The 21,493-nt window shown below is 37.3% G+C and overlaps 1 protein-coding gene across 3 annotated transcripts in view; it reads left to right on the top strand.

The window, feature by feature from the left end:
- Nucleotides 1–9,510: 9,510 nt before the first annotated feature.
- The window catches only part of MIGA1 (mitoguardin 1), a 76,416-nt gene continuing 64,433 nt past the window's right edge, over nt 9,511–21,493 (top strand). For 2 of the 3 annotated variants that reach the window (XM_081308887.1, XM_081308886.1), the window contains exons 1-2: nt 9,635–9,834; nt 13,709–13,822. In XM_081308887.1, coding sequence (XP_081165013.1) covers nt 13,724–13,822 — 99 coding nt within the window. In that variant the 5' untranslated portion in view covers nt 9,635–9,834; nt 13,709–13,723. The other variant, XM_081308888.1, reaches the window with a different exon arrangement.

Here is a 21,493-nt window from a genome sequence, read left to right as displayed (position 1 = left end):
CACAAAAGTGTAGTAAATCTTCTGACTTTTACTGTGATAACTATTGATTTTTGTAATGTGCTACCTAACAAAAAAATTTTAATGTCTTCAAAGTAAAACAGATATTTTTTAAATGACTGGGACATAAGTGCATTTGAAAGATCTGAGTGTTGAAAAAAAGTTTGAAAAATGGGGTGTGGAAATGATTTCATCATTAAGTAAATTATGTGTCATCTATAAAAACTTATTTCTGTCTCAAAAGATATGCCTAAGATATGGAAGGTCAAATCAGCAAATGGAAGTTATTTGAAATATATATAATTGATAAGATGCATATACATAAATGTATTGTATTTCCTCAAATCTAACCACCAGGTACAGTGGCCCATGCCTGCAATTCCAGTCGCTCAGGAAGCTGAGATAGGACTTTTGCAAGTTCTAGGACAGGTTCAGCAACTTCATGAGACCCTGTCTCAAAAGAAAAAATATAAAAAGGTGGGGGTGTTGCTTCATGCTAAAGTTCCAGAGTTCAAGAATTCGATCTCCAATGCCACAAAAAAGAAGAAAGGAAGGAAGGAAGGAAGGAAGGGAAAAGAAAAAGACAGATAACCAAACAGAAAAACAAGCAAAGTCACCTCTCCCAAAATTCCTGCATTGAAAATTTATTAGGATATGCTCATCTTACAGTGTTCTAGCATATTCGATTAAGTCCCCAAATCCACCCACAACCTTGCTTAGTAACTAAGGTCCTTTATAGCTTACTTGTCCTAGAGGGGTTCTAGGGCACTATTCAGGGAAGGCAAATGATGTAGCCATTCAAAGCAGATATGAATGGTGCCTAGGTGAGAATAGGCAAGTACCTCTCATAAGGACACCATGTCAATTCCTTGCAAGGGAATGGTCTTCATGAAGCAAATGCACTCTGACATAATTCAATACTTCTGCCAATTTTATCTTCCATAGATTCCCACAATCTCAGTTCATGCCTGGATATTTACATTTTAATCTTTTATCATTCAATCCAGAATTCTTAATTCTTTACCCTTCTTCAAATAGTATAAATGTATGTATATATGTATATTTGTGTGTGTGTGTGTGTGTGCGTGTGTGGGTGTTTACGGGGTACTGAGGTTTGAATCCAGGAACATTCTACTTCTGAGTTACATCCTCAGCCCATTTAATTAATTAATTAATTAATTTTGAGATGGGGTTTCATTAAGCTGCCCAGGCTGGCCTCAATTTCATGATACTCCTTCCTCTGCCTCCCCAGTAGCTAGGATTACAGGCATGTGCCATCATGACAGGCTCAAACGATATCTCTTGATAGATTATAAGGGAGCGCAGTCTCAATGGGAATTAAACCATTCAGCTGCTCTTTCTGAGAGAAGAAAGCATACATTCCATCATGTGCATATTCAGCTGAGTCACACTGATTCTGCAGTGGAATTCTTGAGGGGCAATTTGGAGAAATAAACCAATTAACAAAATCTCCTCTCTGAGAGAAAAAATATTACATATCCCACAGTGTAGATGCTCAGTTGCGTTACACCGATTCTAAAGTGGAATTCCAGAGGAGCCATTTGTGGAGAATACAATATGAATTGTATGACCTAAAGCTATGCATCAGACCCGATACTAAAGTCTCTGTCAATGCAAGGAGGGGGGAAAAATAAAGAAATGACAGGAAAACAAGGAGGAGAAAAGGAAGGTTAGAAAGAGGGCGGGTGGAAGGAATATAATTGAATGCTCATTTCAAAACAAATGCCTTCTCATTTTTGCAACTGAGTAATGACAATTTATAACACCAATGCAAAAAACATATTTTTAAGGGGAGGCAAAAGGGGGCTGGGGTGTCACTTGGTGGTAATATTCTTAGCATGTGCAAGCCCTGGGTTTGATCTCCAGAACCACCGAGAAAAAGAAGGGATAGGATCTTGCTATGTGGCCCAGGCTGGCCTCAAACTCCTGAGCTCAAGGGATCCTTCTGCCTCATCCTCTTGAATAGCTGGGACTATAGGCACGTGCCCCTCTGCCAGCCAAAATATACATTTTGATGTTCATGTACCTGAGACTTCATAAGCTTATGCAAATGCCATTCCTGAGTCAGATATACTTTTCCAGGTACTCCCATTCCCTTTCCTTCATTTACTTCCTGGCTCACCCCTACCTAATATTTCCTGTTTAACATAGTTCTCTTCACTTCATTGTTCCCATCTTAGCATCCTGTTTGTTTCCTTCAAATCATTTATTATAACATTTAAGTATTTTAAGGGGTTTTTTTTTTGTATGCTTAGTTTTTTGCCTATTTGAACTTAAGTTCAATGAGAACAGTCATTATTTATTTATCCACAATAGCACGAGAGTCTACCATAAAAGCACTCAAATATCTCAAATAGGGGTGGTTTTGCCCTCTCAAGGTGGTATATGACAATATCCCTGGGGAAGAGAAGGGCAAGAAGGAATTGGTCACATTCCTTGATGTGCTATTTTGAACTAAATTTAAACTGACTCCGTATAACATGTTTTTTGGTTATAAGTGCCAGTAAACTATTTTTCTTTAGTTGCTAAACAAGATAGGTTTTATGGGGGCAAACAAAAAACAACTTTCTTCTTTCTCACTGTGGTCCCCAAAAATCTCTAAGAGTCTCTCTGTACTCCTAGGACAAAATCATAGGCAAAAACTTTAGCTTTTCCAATTAGTCTCATATAATGAAAAGTCCTCAAGTAATTTATTAAAAAATTTAAAATACTGGTATTAAAAAACCCTGTCTAGCTGGGCACGGTTGTGTATGCCTGTAATCCCAGTGACTCAGGAGGCTGAGGCAGGAGGATCACAAGTTCAAAGCCAGCCTTAGCAACTTAGAGACGCACTAAGCAACTTAGCAAGACCTTGGCTCAAAATAAAAAAAAAAAACAAAAAAGAGCTGAGGATATAGCAAACAAACAAACAAAAAAAAACCTGACTGGTACCATGTCAAAATTCCCAGACTTGCCAGGCCTGGTGGCGCATGCCTGTAATCCCAGAGGCTCAGGAGGCTGAGGCAGGAAGATTGAGAGTTCAAAGCCAGCCTCAGCAAAAGTGAGGTGCTAAGCAACTCAGTGAAACCCTGTCTCTAAATAAAATACAAAATAGGGCTGGGATGTGGCTCAGTAGTTAAGTATCTGAGTTCAATCCCTGGTATTCCCCCACCAAAAAAAAAAAAAAAAAAAAAAAAATCCCAGACTTACAAAGCTCAAAAATTCTCTGCTGCTCCTCCCGTTCTCCCTGGCTGACCAGCTTTGCTTTTCTTTTTCTTTTTTCTTTTTTTCCTTTTTCTTTTTTAGTACCTGGGTTTGAACTTGGAGGCTTTCTGACCACTAAGCCACATCCCCAGCCCTATTTTGTATTTTATTTAGAGACAGGGTCTCACTGAGTTGCTTAGCATCTCACCATTGACTTGCGATCTTCCTGCCTCAGCCTCCCAAGCCACTAGGATTACAGACATGTGCCACTACGCGGAGCCTAGCTTTTCAATTTGTGCCCATCCAGGGTGGGAGAAGACAAGAACAGAAAGAATCTTTCTGGACTGGAGTAGTTATTTTTAGCCTGGTGTCACTTCCCTTCAGGTACAGCTGTCTTAAGAAGATGCTTTTTCTTGTGAAGTTGCGGCTCAGTGATTTATCCTTCTGAGGGGCCACTGAAAGACACACATTTCAGTCCTCTGGTTCTTGGGGACCCATCCCTTTTTTCTTATGATACTGGGATGAAACTCAGAACTCTGGGCATGCTAGGCAAGCACTCTCCAGTGAAGCTACATCCCTCAGGTCAACGGCCTTGTTTAATAGGACCCACCTGAATGGGGTCTCTTACATGGGGCCCTCACTTTGTCCACTTTAAATGAATATATGTATCTCACACTACATATATGAAGCGTGGGCTATTCCTAATCAGTCCTGTGAGCATTTTCTGCTCAGAAGCTTTGGTCTCTTGACATAAGACTTTTCAAATATGAGCCAATTATTAGGTTTCATTTTCTAAGATTCTAATGGATATGTGTCATCCTTTCCAAATGGTCCTCTTGAAGCCTTTTGGAGACGGTTTGAGATGAGGGAGAAGCACCAACTTTTTCACCCCCATAAACTACCACATAGTGGTAGCTTAATTTGGATGTAGAAGCATTTGGCATTGACATTTGAGGCCCCTGCCAAGAATCTGTTACCATCTGTTCACTCTTAGAATAATGGTTTGGGTTCTGTAGCTCAGGGTTTCTAAAAAATTACACTGTTGATATTCTGCATCAAAGAAATCTTTGCTGCTGGGGGTGGTTCCTATGCCTTGTAGGATTTGAATGTTTCACAGCATTTTGGTCTTTGCGCACTACTTGCTAGAAGCACTTCCTCCCATTTGTGTTTGTCACACAAACACAAATGTCTCTAAACATTATGAAAAGTCCCCCAGGAAGCAAAATCAGTGAGAATCATTGCTGTAACTGATGCTAATTTTTTTTAGCTTGGAAGCAAATTTTTGTCACACACACGTCAAGTAGAGCACTAATCTCTGGGATATATAAAGAACTCAGAAAATTTACCACCAAGAAAACAAACAACCCAATCAATAAATGGACTAAGGAGCTGAACAGACACTTCTCAGAAGAAGATATACAATCGATCAACAAATATATGAAAAATTGCTCAACATCTCTAGTAATTAGAGAAATGCAAATCAAAACTACTCTAAAATTTCATCTCACACCAGAATAGCAGTTATCAAGAATACAAACAACAATAAGGGGCTGGGGTTGTGGCTCAGTGGCAGAGCGCTTGCCTAGCATGTGTGAGGCACTGGGTTCAATTCTCAGCACCACATACAAATAAATGAACAAAATAAAGGTCCATCAACATCTAAAAATTAAAAAAAAAAATACAAACAACAGTAAGTGTTGAAATTGCCCTCTCTTAAAAGTGAACTCATTTAATTGACGTCTCATCATTTAATGGACATCTCCTAGGAGGAGGCTTTTGAGGCTTCTCCAGTCTGTGTAAGCTTTTCTTTTTTATTGTATTCCTTAACATATTCTCTAGTGATGTGATTACTGCTGGTTATGCAATACATTGTAATGTCATTATTCTGTACTTTTCCATGTCCTGAACCAAACTGTGAGCAGGGATTTTTCCTTACTAATTCTAGTATTTCCAGCATTCAGCATAGTACACGATACAAGGTAGGAGATAAACAAATTGATAACCTTATTTTAAAAGAAGACAAATATTTCTTAATTTCTTTATATTTTCCAATATAAAGAAATTAAGAAATATTTTCCAGCCGAGAGTAGTGGCTCACACCTGTAACCCCAGCAACGTGGGAGGCTGTGGCAAAAGAACCACAAGAAGAAGGCCAGTCTTAGCAAGTTTGGGCCCAGCCTCAGCAACTTAGACAGCGTCTCAAAATAAAAAACAAAGCCAGGTATGATGGCACACGCTTGTAATCCCAGTGGCTCCAGAGGCTGAAGCAGGAGGATTGTGAGTTCAAAGCCAGCTTCAGCAATATAGGGAGTCCCTAAACAACTCAGTGAGACCCTATCTCTAAATAAAATATAAAAAAGGGCTGGGATGTGGCTCAGTGGTTATATACCTGTGGATATAATCCGCAATACCAAAAATAAAAATAAATAAATATAAATTAAAATTAAAAAGTGGTCGGAGGCAGGGAAGAAGGAGGGAAATGCTGGGAAGTAATATTGGCCAAATTATATTGTTATATTATGTGCATGTATGAATAGGTAACAACAAATCACATCAATATGTATAATTATAATGTACCAATTAAAAAAAACAAGATACAGGTTAACAAAAATAAATAAAAGGGCTGGGGATGTAGCTAAGGTATAAAGCACCCCTTGCTTCAATTGCCAATACCAAAAAAAAAAAAAAAAAAAAAAAAATATATATATATATATATATATATATATATATATATATTCTAATTTGAAGAAACAGTAATTATCTTGCCTTTTTCTAAATTTCCTTCATTTAAATACATAGAAGATGCAACTTTTTCAAACCAAATATATTTATGTAACACATAAATCATTTATTTATTTACTTTTTATGTGAGGCAGAATCTTGCTATGTTGCTCAGGTTGGCCCCAAATGCCTGGACTCAAGAGATCTTCCTGCCTCAGTCTCCCAAGGAGCTGGAACTAGAGGTGCAAGCCATCTTGCCTAGCTTTCAAACTAAGTTTAGCAATGGCACATGGTTTTCTAGACTTCTGTAGTGTCATAGGATTTTTTGGAAATGTAAAACATGAACTCTTATTTCCATGTAGTTTATCTTAAATCTTATTATTTATATTAAAGTAACTTCTGAGAAAACACATATACCTTTACTCTTACTAGAAATATGCAACCATTGTGTATTATTTATTTTACACTAGTATATAAATACCTCCCAGTATAACATAATGGTTCTTATTGGAGTAGCATAGCATTTTCACAAATGCTGAGACAGTGCAGTGAAATCACGGTCTAGAAATTTTCTGGCCTTAGATCTCTGGCTTTTACTACTTTCATAGTCTTCCCCCCCCCCTTTTTGCAGTAATTAAGATTTAAACTCAGGGTGCTTTATCACTAGCCATGTCCTCAGCCTTTTATATTTTTTTAATTTTGAGACAGGGTCCCCCTAAATTGCTGAAGCTGGCCCTAAACTTGCTAAGGCAGGCCTCCAACTTGTGATCCTCCTGCCTCTGCCTCCCAAGTTGCTGAGGTTACAAGAGAAGAAAAGAGAAGGAGAGGAAGAAGTAATAATTTGTTTTGGTAACAGCTTACTTGAGATATAATTCACATACAGTTCACTGACTTAAAGTGAATTCAATTGTTTTCAGTGTATTCAGATTTGTGTAACCATCACCAGAAACATTTTCACCACTCCCCCAAAAGTTCTGTGCCCTTTAACAGTCACTTCCATTTCTCCCTATCTTCCCAGCCCTAAACGGCCACAGATTTACTTCATGCCTGTGAATTTCCTAAGTCTGGAAATTTCATGTAAGTAGAATCATATTGTATGTGGTCTTTTATGACTAATTTAGCATAATATTTTCGAAACTTGTTCTCTTTATAGCATTTATTTATCAGTACATGATTCCTTTTCATGACCAAATAATATTTCTTTATGTGACTATAACATGTTCATCAGTTAATGGACACTTTGGGTTGTTTCCACTTTTTTTTTTTTTTTGTAGTTGTAGATGGACAGAATGCCTTTATTTTATTTTATGTGGTATTGAGGATCGAACCCAGTGCCTCACACATGCTAGGCAAGCTCTCTGCCACTGAGCTACAACCCCAGACCCCTGTTTCCACTTTTTGACCATTAAGAATAATGCTGCTGCTGAACTTGGTGGCACATGCCTGTAATCCCAGCAGTTCGGGAGGTTGAGGCAGGAGGATCGAGAGTTCAAAGCCAGCCTCAACAATGGCAAGGTGCTAACCCTGTCTCTAAATAAAATACAAAATAGGTCTTAGTGGTTGAATATCCCTGAGTTCAATCCCTAGTACTCAAAAAATAATGATAATAATAATGCTGCTATGCATATTTGTATACAAGATTGGATGTATGTTTTCATGTCTCTTGAGTATTGACTAGGAATGTAATTTCCAGGTTATATGGTTATTCTATGTGAAACTTTTTTTAATTTTTTTTTTTTTTTTTTAGTTTTAGATGGACACAATATCTATTTTTCTGTGGTGCTGAGGAGCAAACCTAGTGCCTCACCCATGCAAGGCAAGTGTTCTACCACTAAGCTAAGCCCCAGCCCTATGTGCAACATTTTTGAGGAACTAACTCTGCTCTATTTGGATGTGTATGTACCACTCTAATACGAATGGATGGTTTTTATTAACATCTGGAACCATACTCTGACTTCTAGATGCCTTTGGTTGGCTTAGTTCTGATATGTGCATGCATCGTGAAAAACACTTGGGTAAATGATAAGAAAAAAGATAAGAATAGCTGGGAGGTAACAAAGAAGGGACTGGGGAAATAAAAATGGCCTTACAAATTCCAGTTTCTTCAAGTCTCAAGAGCTCCATTATTTCATAAGTGCAAAAATATTTTCAGGTAGAACTAATTCTGTGCATTTTTAGTTATTATCCCCCTAGTAACATCACTTTGGAATTATCATTCTCCCTATTTTCCCTTTGGCTAAATTTTGAAAATAGGATTCTTCATTCTTGTTCCTTTTACAGGAATAATAGCATTTGCTCTCATAGGTCAGTTATCCTTAAAAAATTATGCTGGCTTTTCACCACAAATATGCTCAGCCACTGTAACTCTCAAATCTGTGGTTCTGATGAATATTGTGGCTCAGGACTGCACATAGAAACAGCATCCTGGGTTTTGTTTGTTTTTCTACACCATTTACTTTACTATTTATTACACAGAGCCTGAGAGCAGAGACTTATCCCACATAATTGGTCATTATTTTTTGGTTGTCTAATTTCATGGGAAACATAAGCTAAAGAGAAATTGAAATCAATAATAAATGCATAATTTATACAGATTTAGTATGCCTTTTAACTTCACTCATTTGAGGGCTGAGGGTCTAGGTAGAAGGTTTTTGTTGTTGTTGTTTTGGTTCTGGGGTTTGAATCCAGGGCTTCATGCATCTAAGCATCTGCAGTACCATGGAGGTACATACTGGGCCCAGAAGTTCTTAATTTGGGAATACATGATTGGTTTCAAATTATCATTTATTACATATATACATATATATGTATATGTGTTTGTGTGTGTGTGTGTGTGTGTGTGTGTGTGTATATATATATATATATATATATATATATATATATATTTTTTTTTTTTTTTTTTTTGTACCAGGGATTGAACCCAGGGATCTTGATCACTGAGCCACATCCCCAGTCCATTCTAGTTTCTGAGAAACAGGGTCTGGTTAAGTTGCATAGGGCCTTGCTAAATTGAGGCTGGCCTCAAATTTACAATCCTCCTTCCTCAGACTTCCCAGCTGCTGGGATTACAGGTTTGTGCCACCGCGCCTGGTTTATAAGTAGCTTTTGGTACTGGGAACAGAACCCAGGGGTGTTTAACCAATGAACTACAACCCCAGTCCTTTTATTTTTTATTTATTTTTAAACACGGTCTCAGTTGTTTAGGACCTTGCTAAATTGCTGAGTGGGGTTTCGAATTTGCCATCCTCTTGACTCAGCGTCCCCAATCTTTGGGATTACAGGTATGTGCCACCTCGCCCAGCACCCAGCTAGTTTTTTATTTTAATAATATATAAGTAAGACTTTGCATTTTTCTAGGGAAAGTCTCCATAGTTTTCACCAGATATTCAGAACATTCCTAGATCCCCTAAAAGGTATACCAACTACAATTCTAGTTTTAGACATGCTTGTAAAAAGATGCAATTCTAGATTTCACATTCAGCTGGAAAGCCTGAAAGCCTCTACCCGAAACAAAAATGGCGGGAGCCGCTTCATACGTACCCCTTCACGTAGAAAGGCTAGAAGGCCCCCTCCACTTTTCCTTCACTTTCCCACTCGTGACCCCGGAAGGAATCCGCCTCCAGCAGTCAGGCAGCTACATCTGAAAGCCAGGCTGCAGCCGCGAAGCGGGCGTGAGCAGGCTGCACCTGGCCTGAGGCGCCAGGTACAAGGGTGGAGGGCTAGGCCGCAGAGAAGGATCGCGGCACCGTAGGCGTCGCGGGGCGGTGCGAGGCAGGGCAGGGCGGGGTCCGTGCTGCAGCGCCCGCTTTTGCAGTCTGGACTAGGTGCGGGGTGCAGAAACCCGGAGCAGGAGGACCCTTCGCCTGATCAAGATCCGCAAGGAGAGCGCCGAGTCAGGGTGGCCCACAGCAGGTGTGGGCAGTGTGGGCAGCCCATCCGGGAGGGAGCCCCTTTCAGATCCTCTTGGTAAAGAAAAAGAGCAGCAGAGAGCGCCGTGGGGGCTCCGGACCGAACGCTGGAGGTGGGGTAGCTGGCTCCGAGGTTCCGCTTGGATGCTTGTGAGCTGGCAGTGGGTTTAGGATGTGGAAGATTGTTGCTTTGAAGGTGGTTTCAGAGAATCATTTAGCACTTTGAGGGTTGTGTCATCGGGTTCCTTCTTGTAATTGAAATTCTGGGTTTTTTTTTTTGTTGTTTGTTTGTTTGTTTTTTTGGAAGGAGGACTTCAAGAGATCTTGTTCTTGCTCAGACTTACAGACCATTATTACTGTCATTGCCATTTTATTATCGTTGTAACTAAGCATTTTTCGCTGCCTTTAAAGTATCTTCTAAGAGTTCAGTTGTATAGATTTATGTTTCACGTCGGATTTTCATGATATTTAAGACTTCCTTGCTTTGTAAAGTCAAAGTAGAATTTTAGGATGTGTAGATTCAGACTGTACATTGATTTTTGGTAATATTTTAGACTCCTCTTACAAATTTGAATAATCATGAAACTGCTTTCATGTTTATTTTAACTATACTTCTGAAAGCATCTAAAATGTTTATAGTTTTTTTTTAAGTTAGTTAATAATCATTAAACTGAAGAGTCCACTTCTGCAGAGATTTTCAACGAAGGGAAATAAAGTATCAAGAATGCAAAAATAAAGATTTGTCAGAATTCTTAAAGAGACTTACTGTGCAGCAGGTTGAAGTGTTTTTTTATTTTATTTCTTATCTGCTTAAAATTTTGAAATGCTTTATTGTGGAAAATTTTGAACTACTCTCAGGATTTGTTCTTTTTTTTTTCTTTTTTCTTTTTTTTTTTTTTTTTTTTTTTTTTGCAGTTCAGTAACATAGATCCAGAATCTATTTAATTAGTAAAAATGTTCAAAAAAAAAAATCTCGCAATAACTCTGGTGGCTGAGACAGAGGATAGCAAATTGGAGGCCAGTGTCAGCTTGAGATCCTGTCTCAAAATTAAAAAGAGAGAGAGAGAGAGAGATGGGGGTATAAAGTACCCCTGGGTCCAATCCCCAGTACCAAAAAAAAAAAAAAGAGTCAATTTTTAGGGGAGGGACAAAAATAAATGTGCTTTCCCTCCCTTTTACAGTAAATATTTTAGTGGGTTTTGGATGTGCCTTCAGAGCATCATTTAGCACAATATCAATTATTACAGAAAAAGAACAGCCATGGTTCCTTCCCAACCCTCCTACATTCCTGACCTTATTTTCCACAGAAATAATTTTCACTGGCTTAACTGTTGGTTCATGATTTCCTCTGTATTTCTCAAATTATTGTGTAATATTACAGTTTGTTGGCTGGAATAATATACTTCAATAAAACTAATTATACTGAGTCTAAAAGTAATTAAAACATGGGTAGGGGGAATCAAGGGTACATTGCAGTGTGACTAGTAAGGATTAAGGTATGTATCAGTAGGAGTATCCTACCCTGAGAAGTGTTACTGTGTTTGATTTGAAAGGAAACCACTACTTAATCAGTGGTTTTAACACTTCTGAAAAGAGAGTTAGTACAAGGGGATGCTCTACTGGAGTTTAGAAAAAGCACAGAGATATATGCAGAAATAAAGGACTTCAAGGAAAATATAGCAAAAAAAAAAAAAAAAACAAACTTCTATATGGGGATCATTGGTAATTTTTATTTTCTCCTTGAAAATATACAGCACTGTCCAAAGAAAAGAAATACTAAATTTGGCTGGTATAAATATCCTGGTCACCAGAAAAGATTACTCTCTTGTTTACTAGAGAAGGTTCTCATGTTTTTTTCTTTTTTTGAATGAAATGTTCCTCAGGACCCTTTGATCTTATGCTCACTAGGCAACCTTTTTTGACTGATTAATTTAGCTTTCTACAATCTTCTTTTTTAGAGTATGTTTTGTAGCATGTATAAATATTTTGATCACTAGATGAGTATTTCTCAATTATAAATGAATGCATGTGACCTTTAGTGGATGTTCAACTGTATACACCAATAAAATTGAGTTTCCAGGTCTATGAAGCAGAGATCCAGACCCTGAGAGCCCTCATGTTCTTATGAGGGGCCTACTACCTTAAGGACCTCTCTGAGTGACATCTGCCTCCTCTTTAAAAAATCTGACTTTTTGGGGGCTGGGTTTGTGAGTCAGAGATAGAGTACTTGCTTATCACATGTAAGGTACTGGATTCAATCCTCAGCACCACATAAAAAAATAAAGTTACTATATCCATATACAACTAAAACTATTTTAAAAAACAAATAAATAATAAAAATCTGACTTTTTGTGACTGGGTACATGGTTCCTCCCTGGAGTTCCGGCTACTGGAGAGGCTGCACACTTGAGTCCAGAAGTTATAGGTCAACCTGGGCAACCTAGGGAGACCCATCTCTTGGAGGGAAAAAAAAATAAACATCTGATTTTCTCTTCAAGAGAAAGAGCACACATTAAAACAGTATCAAAAAAGCATAACACATATTTGGTATTTCTTTGAAAAAAATTTTAAATGAATCAGTAGAGGAATAAATGCAGGAGTTCTGAGGTTTAGTTAGTGAATTCTGAGGTTTTTGTTGTTGTTGTTGTTGTTGGTACCAGTAATTGAACTGGATTATGGAGCCACATCCACAGCCCTGTTTTGTATTTATTTAGAGACAGAATGTCACTGAGAGTTGCTTAGCGCTTTGCTTTTTGCTGAGGCTGGCTTTGAACTCATGATCCTCCTGTCTTAGGCTCCTCAGCCACTTGGATTACAGGTATGCCACCCCCTAGCCCAGCTCTGAGATTTTTTTTCTAGCTCCAGAAGTCTGTTTCAGATTCCATTCAGCAACTCCCTACCTCAAGTCTTATGTGAAGGAAATCAATAGGAAGAAGTAGATTTTAAATTATTATCTAAAGTAGTTTTTTGTCTGTTTGTTTGTTTTTTGGAGTACTGGTGGTTGAACCCAGGGTCTTACACATATTAGACAAGCACCATACCACTGAGTTACATCCCTGTCCCTTTGAAATAGGATCTCACTAAGTTGTCTAGGCTGTCCTTGAATTACCCATCCTTGTGCCTCAGCCTCTCAAGTAACTGGGATTATAGGTATGAGTGACTGTACCAGCTAAGTGCTGATAAATTTATTTACTCAGAGATGAGAGAATCTAGAGCTTGTAATTTTCTAAGGAAAATTTACTACCTGAATTCAAAGTTTAAATCTAGATAATTTTCTTTTCTTTCTTTTGTTTTTGATACTGAGGATTTAACTCAGGGACACTTTACCACTGAGCTATATCCCCAGTCCATTTATTTGTTTATTTATTTATTTATTTTAGTTGTAGATGAACACAATATCTTTATTTATTTTATGTGGTGCTGAAGATTGAACCCAATGCCTCACACATGCTAGGCAAGTGTGCTACCACTGATCTACAACCACAGTCCCCCTAGTCCTTTTATTTTACATTTTGCAACAGATTCTCATTAACTTGCTGATGGTCTCTCTAAATTGCTGAGGCTGGCCTTGAATTTTCGATCTTCTTGCCTCAGCCTCCCAAACTGTTGGGATTACAGATGTGTTCCACTATGCCCTGCTATAGATCATTTTCATCACTTCTGGGCCTTTTGGCTAAGATTAAGTGCAAATCTAGCTTATTTTCTATTTTGATGCCTTGGTGATTAATAAATATAATAAATATAATTTCAGCTCAATTGTAAATGATAAATGATTAACTCCCCTAGAAAAGGCTGGTAATTTTAATTTGTATCTTTCATTGGTAAAGTAACCAGAAATCTTTGTGACTAATAAGTTCTTAATGTTTCAATTAATGTAGATTACAAGAGGAGTCATGTCAGAAGAAACAGTAAGGGAATCACAGTTTTCCTTGAAGACAGCAGCATTAAGAGTGTTTGATCTTCCTCTGTCTTGGTACAATTCTCTCTCCCAGGTAAACAAAAGAAGTAAATACATAGTTGAATGATAAGTTTATTGCTCAGAGCATATTTTGTTTCCAGTATTTCAGTTTCAGTTGGGAATTTTACTTTTTGATACTGTGAATCAAACACAGGGCCTCACACATGCCAAGTAGGCATTCTACCCCTAAGCTACATCCTCCAACCCCTGAGGTTTTATATGGTATTTTTCAGAATGTTTATTAATATAAAACCTACTTGATTTGTATTTTTTCCTGTTTTGTTTTTGGTTTTATTTAGTTACTAAAAAATGCATAACTTAAAATTGTTTTTTCTATCTTAAGTGAATTTATGCAGTCTATTACTATTATTTTCAAAAGACTTATTCTCACCATTATAGTCCTTTTAATTGTACTGTAGTAAAAAGACATATAATATAAAATTTGCCATTTTGACCATTTTTAAGTATACAGTTCAGTAGCATTAAGAATGGTCATGTTGTGGGCTGGGGATGTGGCTCAAGCGGTAGTGCGCTCGCCTGGCATGCGTGCGGCCCGGGTTCGATCCTCAACACCACGTACAAACAAAGAAAACCAAAAATAAAATAAATAAATATTAAAAATTAAAAAAAAAAGAATGGTCATGTTGTACAACCAATTTCCAGAACTTTTTCATCTTGTAAAACTCAAAACTATAATTATTTGTCAATACTTACCCATACCTCTTGATGCTCTTGGCATCCAGTAGTCATGTTATGTCTTCATTTTCATTTGCCTTAAGTATTTTGTAATTTCCCTTGTGATTTCTTCTTGTGATTTTCTTCATTGGTTGTTTGAGCGTGCGTTTAATTTACACAATTAGGAAAGTTTTCAGTTTTACCTCTTAGTGATTTCACTTCATCCTGTTGTGGTTAGAAAAGATAATTTTGTATGATGGATGTCTTTTTAAATCTATTAAGACTTAATTTGTGGTCTAATATCTGGGCTACATGGGAAAATGTTGCACATGCATGCGAGATATATATATATATATATATATATATATATATATATATATATAGATGTTGTTGAATAGAGTGCTCTTTATGTTAGAGCTAAGGGGTTTATTTACTGTGATGAATTTTTTATTACTCCTTCCTTTTTTTTCTTTAACACAATGCCTTTATTTTTTTTAATGTGGTGTTGAGGATCGAACCCGGGTCCCTCCCGTGCTAGGTGAGCGCTCTACCGCTGAGCCACAATCCCAGCCCTACCCCTTCATTTTTTTTTAAGTTTGTTTTTTTTTTTTTGAGTTGTAGATGGACAGAATGCTTTTATTTTATTTATTTTTATGTGGTGCTAAGGATAGAACCCAGTGCCTCACACATACTAGACAAGTGCTCTAACACTGAGCTACAGCCTCAGACCCCCAGTAGAGTGTATTTTGACATATTATATATACATGAAGTATAACTTACTCTAATTAGGATCCCATTCTTGTGCTTGTACATGATGTGGAGTTTCACTGATAGTGCATTCATATACAATCATAGGAAAGTTATGTTCAATTCATTCCACTTTTTCCTATTACTATTCCCCCTCCCTTCCCTTTATTCCTCTTGTCTAATCCACTGAACTTCTGTTCCCCATCTTCTTCTTATGTGTTGGCATCAACATATTTATATGGGTTTGTCTCTGTCTTCTATTCTGTTCCGTTGGTCTTCATGTCTGTTTTGGTGCTAATACCATGCTGTTTTTGTTACTGTAGCTCTGTAGTGTAATTTAATGCCTGGTATTATGAAGCTTCCTGCTTCACTTTCCTTGCAAAGGATTGCTTTGGCTATTCTGGGCCCTCTTATTTTTTCTAAATGAATTTCATGGCTGCTTTTTCTATTTCTATGAAGAACATTATCAGAATCTTAATAGGAATTGCATTAAATCTGTATAGTGCTTTTGGTAGTATAGCCATTATGACAATATTAGTTCTGTCTATCTAAGAACATGAAAAATCTTTCATCTTCTAAGATCTTCTTCAATTTCTTTCTTTAGTGTTCTGTAGTTTTCATTATAGGGGTCTTTCACCTCTTTTGTTAGATTGATCACCAAATATTTTCTTTATTTTTTGAGCTTATTTTGAGCTGATTCATCATTGGTGTTTAGGAACACAATTGATTTATGGGTGTTCATTTTATATTATGCTACTTTGCTGAATTCATTTATGAGTTCTAGAAGTTTTCTGAAGGAATTTTGGGGTCTTCTAAATATAGGATCATGTCTTTGGCAAATAGGGATAGTTTGAGCTCTTCTTTTCCTATTTGTAGTCCTTTACTTTCTTTCTTGGACCTAATTGCTCTGGCTAGAGTTTCAAGGACTATGTTGAATAGAAATGGGAAAAGAGGGCATCCCTGTCTTTTTCCAATTTTTAGAAGGATTGCTTTCAATCCTTTTAGAGTGATGTTGGCCTTGGGTTTAATGTATATAGCTTTTACAATGTTGAGGTATGTTTCTATTATCCCTAGTTCTTCTAGTGTTTTGAACATGAATGGATACTGTCTTTTGTCCAATGCTTTTTCTGCATGTGATTCTTGTCTTTAAATGTAATGATGTGGTAAATTACGTTTATTGATTTCCATAAGTTGAACCAACCTTGTGTCCCTAGGATGAACCCCACTTGATCATAGTGCATTATCTTTTTATTATGTTATTTGCCAGTATTTTATTAAGAATCTTTGTATCTATCTTCATCAGGCATATTGGTCTGAAGTTTTCTTTCCTTCAATGTGTCTTTGTCTGGTTTTGGTATCAGGATTATACTAGCTTCATAGGCTGAGTTTGGGTTTCCTTCTTTTCTTTTCTATTTCATGAAATAATTTGAGGAGGACTGGTGTTAGTTCTTCATTGAAGGTCCGGTGGAACTCAGCTGAGAGTCCTGGGCTTTTCCTTTTGGGTAGGCTTTTGATGGTGTCTTCAGTTTCATTGCTTGAAATTGATCTGTTTAAATCTTTGGTTACTATTTCTATAGGATATTTTTCCTTTCACTCACTTTGGAATTGAGACCCCCTGAGATGGGGTCTCAATACATTGCCCAGGCTGGTCTCTTACCTCCTGGGCTCAAGTGATCCTCATGCCTTAGCCTCCTGAATAGCTGGGACTACAGGTGCACACCAGCAAGCCTGGCTAAAAACAAAAGTTGTACATATTAAAAGTTGTACATATTAATCGGGTATCATAATGTTTTGATGGCATGTATACAGTGTATAATATTTAAGTCAGGTTAAAACTCCTTCCTCAAACTTTTTATCATTTCTTAATGGTGAAAACATACAAAATCTTTCCATCTTGCTTGTTTTTTTTTTTTTTTTTTTTTCTTTTGTACTAGGGATTGAATCCAGTGGTGCTTAACCACTAAGCCACATCCCCAGCCCTTTTTATTTTGAAATAGTCATGCTAAGTTGCTTAGGGCCTTGCTAATTTGCTGAAGCTGGCTTTGGACTTGTGATCCTTTTTTTCTTAGCTTCCTGAGTTGCTAGGATTATACCTGTGTGCCATCATGCCTGGCCTTTCTTGCTTTTTGAAACATGTAATTGTTGTCTGTGGTCACTCTACAATAGCACATCAGAATTTCTTACTCTTATCTAACTACAACTTATTACTCATTGATCAATCTTTCTCCTTCCCTTCCTTTTTCTCTTCTCTTCCTAGCCTCTGGTAACCACTGTTCTACTTTCAACTACTAAGCTATCATCTTTTTTTAGATTCAGCATATACAATCTTTCTGTGCCTAGTGTTTCACTTAATATAATGATGCCAAGTTTCACCCATGTTATTATTATATGAAATGATAGGATTTCATTCTTTTTAATGGATTAGTAATATTCCATTGTGTACCACATTTTCTATAACCATTTATCAGTTGATAAGACACTTAGGTTGTTTTCATTTCATGACTGTTGTGAATTATGCTATAGTAAATATGGGAGTACAGTTGTCTATTCAACATACGATTTATTTCCTTCAGATATATACCTAATAGTGGGATTGCTAAATCATATTGTAGTTCTGTTTTTAATTTTTTTTAAGAGAGAGAGAATTTTTTTAATATTTATTTTTTAATTTTCAGCAGACACAACATCTTTATCTTTATTTGGTGCTGAGGATTGAACCCAGTGCCCTGCACATGACAGGCGAGCAGGCTACCGCTTGAGCCACATCCTCAGCCCCTGTTTTTAATTTTTTTGAGGAAATTCCATACTGATTTCCATAATCGCTGTACCAGTTTACATTTCCACCAACAGCGTGCAAAAAGTGTTCCTTTTTCTCTACCCTCTTGCTAGCATTTGTTATCTTTTGTCTTTTTGAAAATGTTCTTTTGGGCTGGGGATGTGGCTCAAGTGGTAGCGCGCTCGCCTGGCATGCGCAGGGCACTGGGTTCGGTCCTCAACACCACATAAAAATAAAAAATAAAGATATTGTGTCCACCTAGGGCTGGAGTTGTGGCTCAGCCATAGAGTGCTCGCCTAGCATGCGCAAGGCCCTGGGTTCTATCCTCAGCACCACATAAAAATAAATAAATTAAATTAAAATATTAAAAAAAAAGATATTGTGTCCACCTAAAACTAAAAAATAAGTATTTTTTTTTTAAAAAAAGAAAATGTTCTCTTTTTTTGGAACTGGGAATTGAACCCAGGACCTTCTAGTTCTACCTTGAGCTGCATCCCCAGCCATTTTTAATTTTTTTATTTTAAGACAGGGTCCAAGTTACCAGGGCTGATTTTGAACTTGTAGTCTTCTTGCCTTCAGCCTCCATTAGTTGCTAAGATTACAGGGATCTTAATTGCACCTGCTGACAATAGCCATTTTTACTGGAGTGAGGTGTTAGCTTACTGTAGTTTTTTGTTATTGTTGTTTGCTTGCTTATTTTTTCATACTGGAGATTGAATACAGGGCTTCACGTTGTAGGCAAATGCTCTACCACTACACTATACTCCAAGTCCCTCATTGTGATTTTGATTTGCATTTCCTAGATGATTCCTAGTGTTATTTATTTTTCTTTTATTTCTTTGTTTTTTGTGGTGCTGAGGATTGAACATCCAGGAGCCACATCCCCAGCCCTTATCTTTGATGAAAGTTCTTGCTAAGTTGCTAAGGCTGGCCTGAACTTGCAGTCGTACTGCCTCAAGTAGACTCCCAAGTAGCTGAGATTATGGCCATCTTTTGAGAAATGTCTGTTTAGGTCTTTCATGTTATATTTTGTTTTCTAGTCCTGAGAATTGAGTCCAGGGCTTCATGAATGCTTGGCTTCTGCTCTACCACTGAGGTATACCCATAGCCCTATATTGTCCATATTTTAACTGAGTTGGCTTTTTTTTGATACTGATGGGTTTTTGTTGTTGTTGTTGTTGTTCTAATTAGTTATACATGACAGTAGTGATACTGAGTTTTTGAGTTCCATACCCTGGATATGAGCCCTTGTCAGCTGTTAGTTTGCAAGTATTTGTTCTGTACCATAGGTTATCTTTTCCCTCTGATGATTATTTCTTTTGCTATGCAGAAACTTCTAGTTTGATGTGATCCCATTTTGCATTTGTTTTATGCCTTTCAGGTCTTTTTTTTTTTTTTTAAGAGAGAGTGAGAGAGGGGAGAGAGAGAGAGAGAGAGAGAGAGAGAGAGAGAGAGAGAATGAATTTTCCAACATTTATTTTCTAGTTCTCGGCTCACACAACATCTTTGTTGGTATGTGGTGCTGAGGATCGAACCCGGGCCACACGCACGCCAGGCCAGCGCGCTACCGCTTGAGCCACATCCCCAGCCCCAACCTTTCAGGTCTTGACCAGAAAACCCTTGCTCATTCCAATATCCTGAAACATTTCCCTTATGTTTTTCTGTAGTCATTTCATAGTTTCAAGGCAAAATGGAGTGGCTCTTCAGTGCACTGATTTTTGCAACTAGTGTAACTGATGAGAGATAGGGGTCTAGTTTCATTCCTTTGCGTGTGGATACCTAGTTTTCCCGGCACCATTTCGCTGAAAACATTGTCCTTTCTTCTGTGTATGTTCTTAGCACTTTTTTCAAAAAACAGCTGACTGTAATTGTACATGTTTTCCTTTAGGTTCTCTATTCTGTTCCATTAGTCTGTGTGTCTGTTTTTAATGCCAAAAACCATTCTGTTTTGATTATGACAGGTTTGCAGTATATTTTGAAGTCAGGTAGTGTAATGCTTATTGCTTAGTTCCTTTTCCTCAAGATTACTTTGGCTATTTGGGGGTTTTGTGGTTCTGTACAAATTTTGAGATTGTTTTTTCTAGTTATGTGAAGAATATCTTTGGTATTTTATTTATTGCATTAAATCTGTAGATTGCTTTGGGTAGCAAGGTCATTTTAGCAATATTTATTTGTCCAATCTGTTAACATAGAATGTTTTTCAACTTTTTTGTGTCCTCTTCAAATTTTTTCATCTTTAAAAAATTTTCTTTGTCTAATGAGCCACATCCCCAACCTTTTTTCTTTTTTGTTTTGAGACAGGGCCTCCCTAAGTTGCTGAGACTGTCTTTAAACTTGTGATCCTCTTGCCTCAGCCTCCACACTTATTGGGATTACAGGCTTGAACCAGCACCCGGCTCATCAGAGTTTTATAGTTTTTGTTGTAGAGATATTTTCTCTTTGGTTAAATTTATTTTTAAGTTTTTTGTATTTTTTTTTTGATAGCTCTTGTAAATCAGGTTGCTTTCTTGATCTCTATTTCAGGTAATTAGCTATTGACATATAATAGTGCTGCAGATTTTAAATTTTGATTTTATATCCTGCAAATTTCTAAATTGTTTATTGGTTCTAGTTTTTTTGGTGGAGTCTTGGGGGTTTTCTTTATATATGATCACATCATCTGCAAACAGTGACAATTTGACTTCCTTTTTGCCAACTTGGTTGCCCTTTATCTCTTCTGATTGTTCTGGCTACTGTATTGAACAAAAGTGGTGAAAGTGGTTATCCTTGGCTTGTTCCAGATCTTAGAAAGCGTTCAATTTTTTTTGTTTTAGTAAATATTAGCTGTTGGCTTATTATGTATGGCCTTTGTTATGTTGATATATATTCTTTCAAAACATCCTTCAGTGTTTTTGTCATTAAGGGGTGTTGACTTTTATCAGATGCTTTTTTTGCATCTCTTAAGATGATCATGTGAGTTCTGTGTTTCAATCTGTTAGTGTGATTTATGGGGTTTATTGATTCATATATTTTGAGCTATCCTTGCATCCCTGGGATGAACCCCACTTGATGATAGTGAAAACAAAACTTTTGTGTGTGGTACTGGGGATTGAACCCAGGGCCTCACATATTCTAGGCAAGTAGTCCACCACTGAGCTATATCCCTCACCCTTTTTAATTTTTATTTTGAGACAGGGTCTTATTAAGTTACCCAGCCTGGCCTTGAATTTTTGATCCTCCTTACTCAGCCTCTGGAGTAGCTAGGATTACAGGCATGATCATCATGCCTGATTTTTGTATTTCTTTATGATTTAACCTTGCTAAATGAGGCTAGGAATATAGCTTAGTTGGAAGAGGGCTTGCCTCCCATGCACAAGGCCCTGGGTTCAATCCCTGGCACCACCAAAAACAAAAACAAACAAACAAACAAAAAAAAACACCCTACCAAAGGGTATGTGTCCATAATTTGTCCTTTTGAGTTATCAAATGTGTTAGCTTGTAACTGTTCATAATAATCTATAATGATTC

The sequence above is a fragment of the Spermophilus citellus genome (genome assembly GCF_964194105.1).
Source record: "Spermophilus citellus genome assembly, chromosome: 9".
Taxonomy (NCBI): domain Eukaryota; kingdom Metazoa; phylum Chordata; class Mammalia; order Rodentia; family Sciuridae; genus Spermophilus; species Spermophilus citellus.
This window is presented reverse-complemented; position numbering and strand designations above follow the sequence as displayed.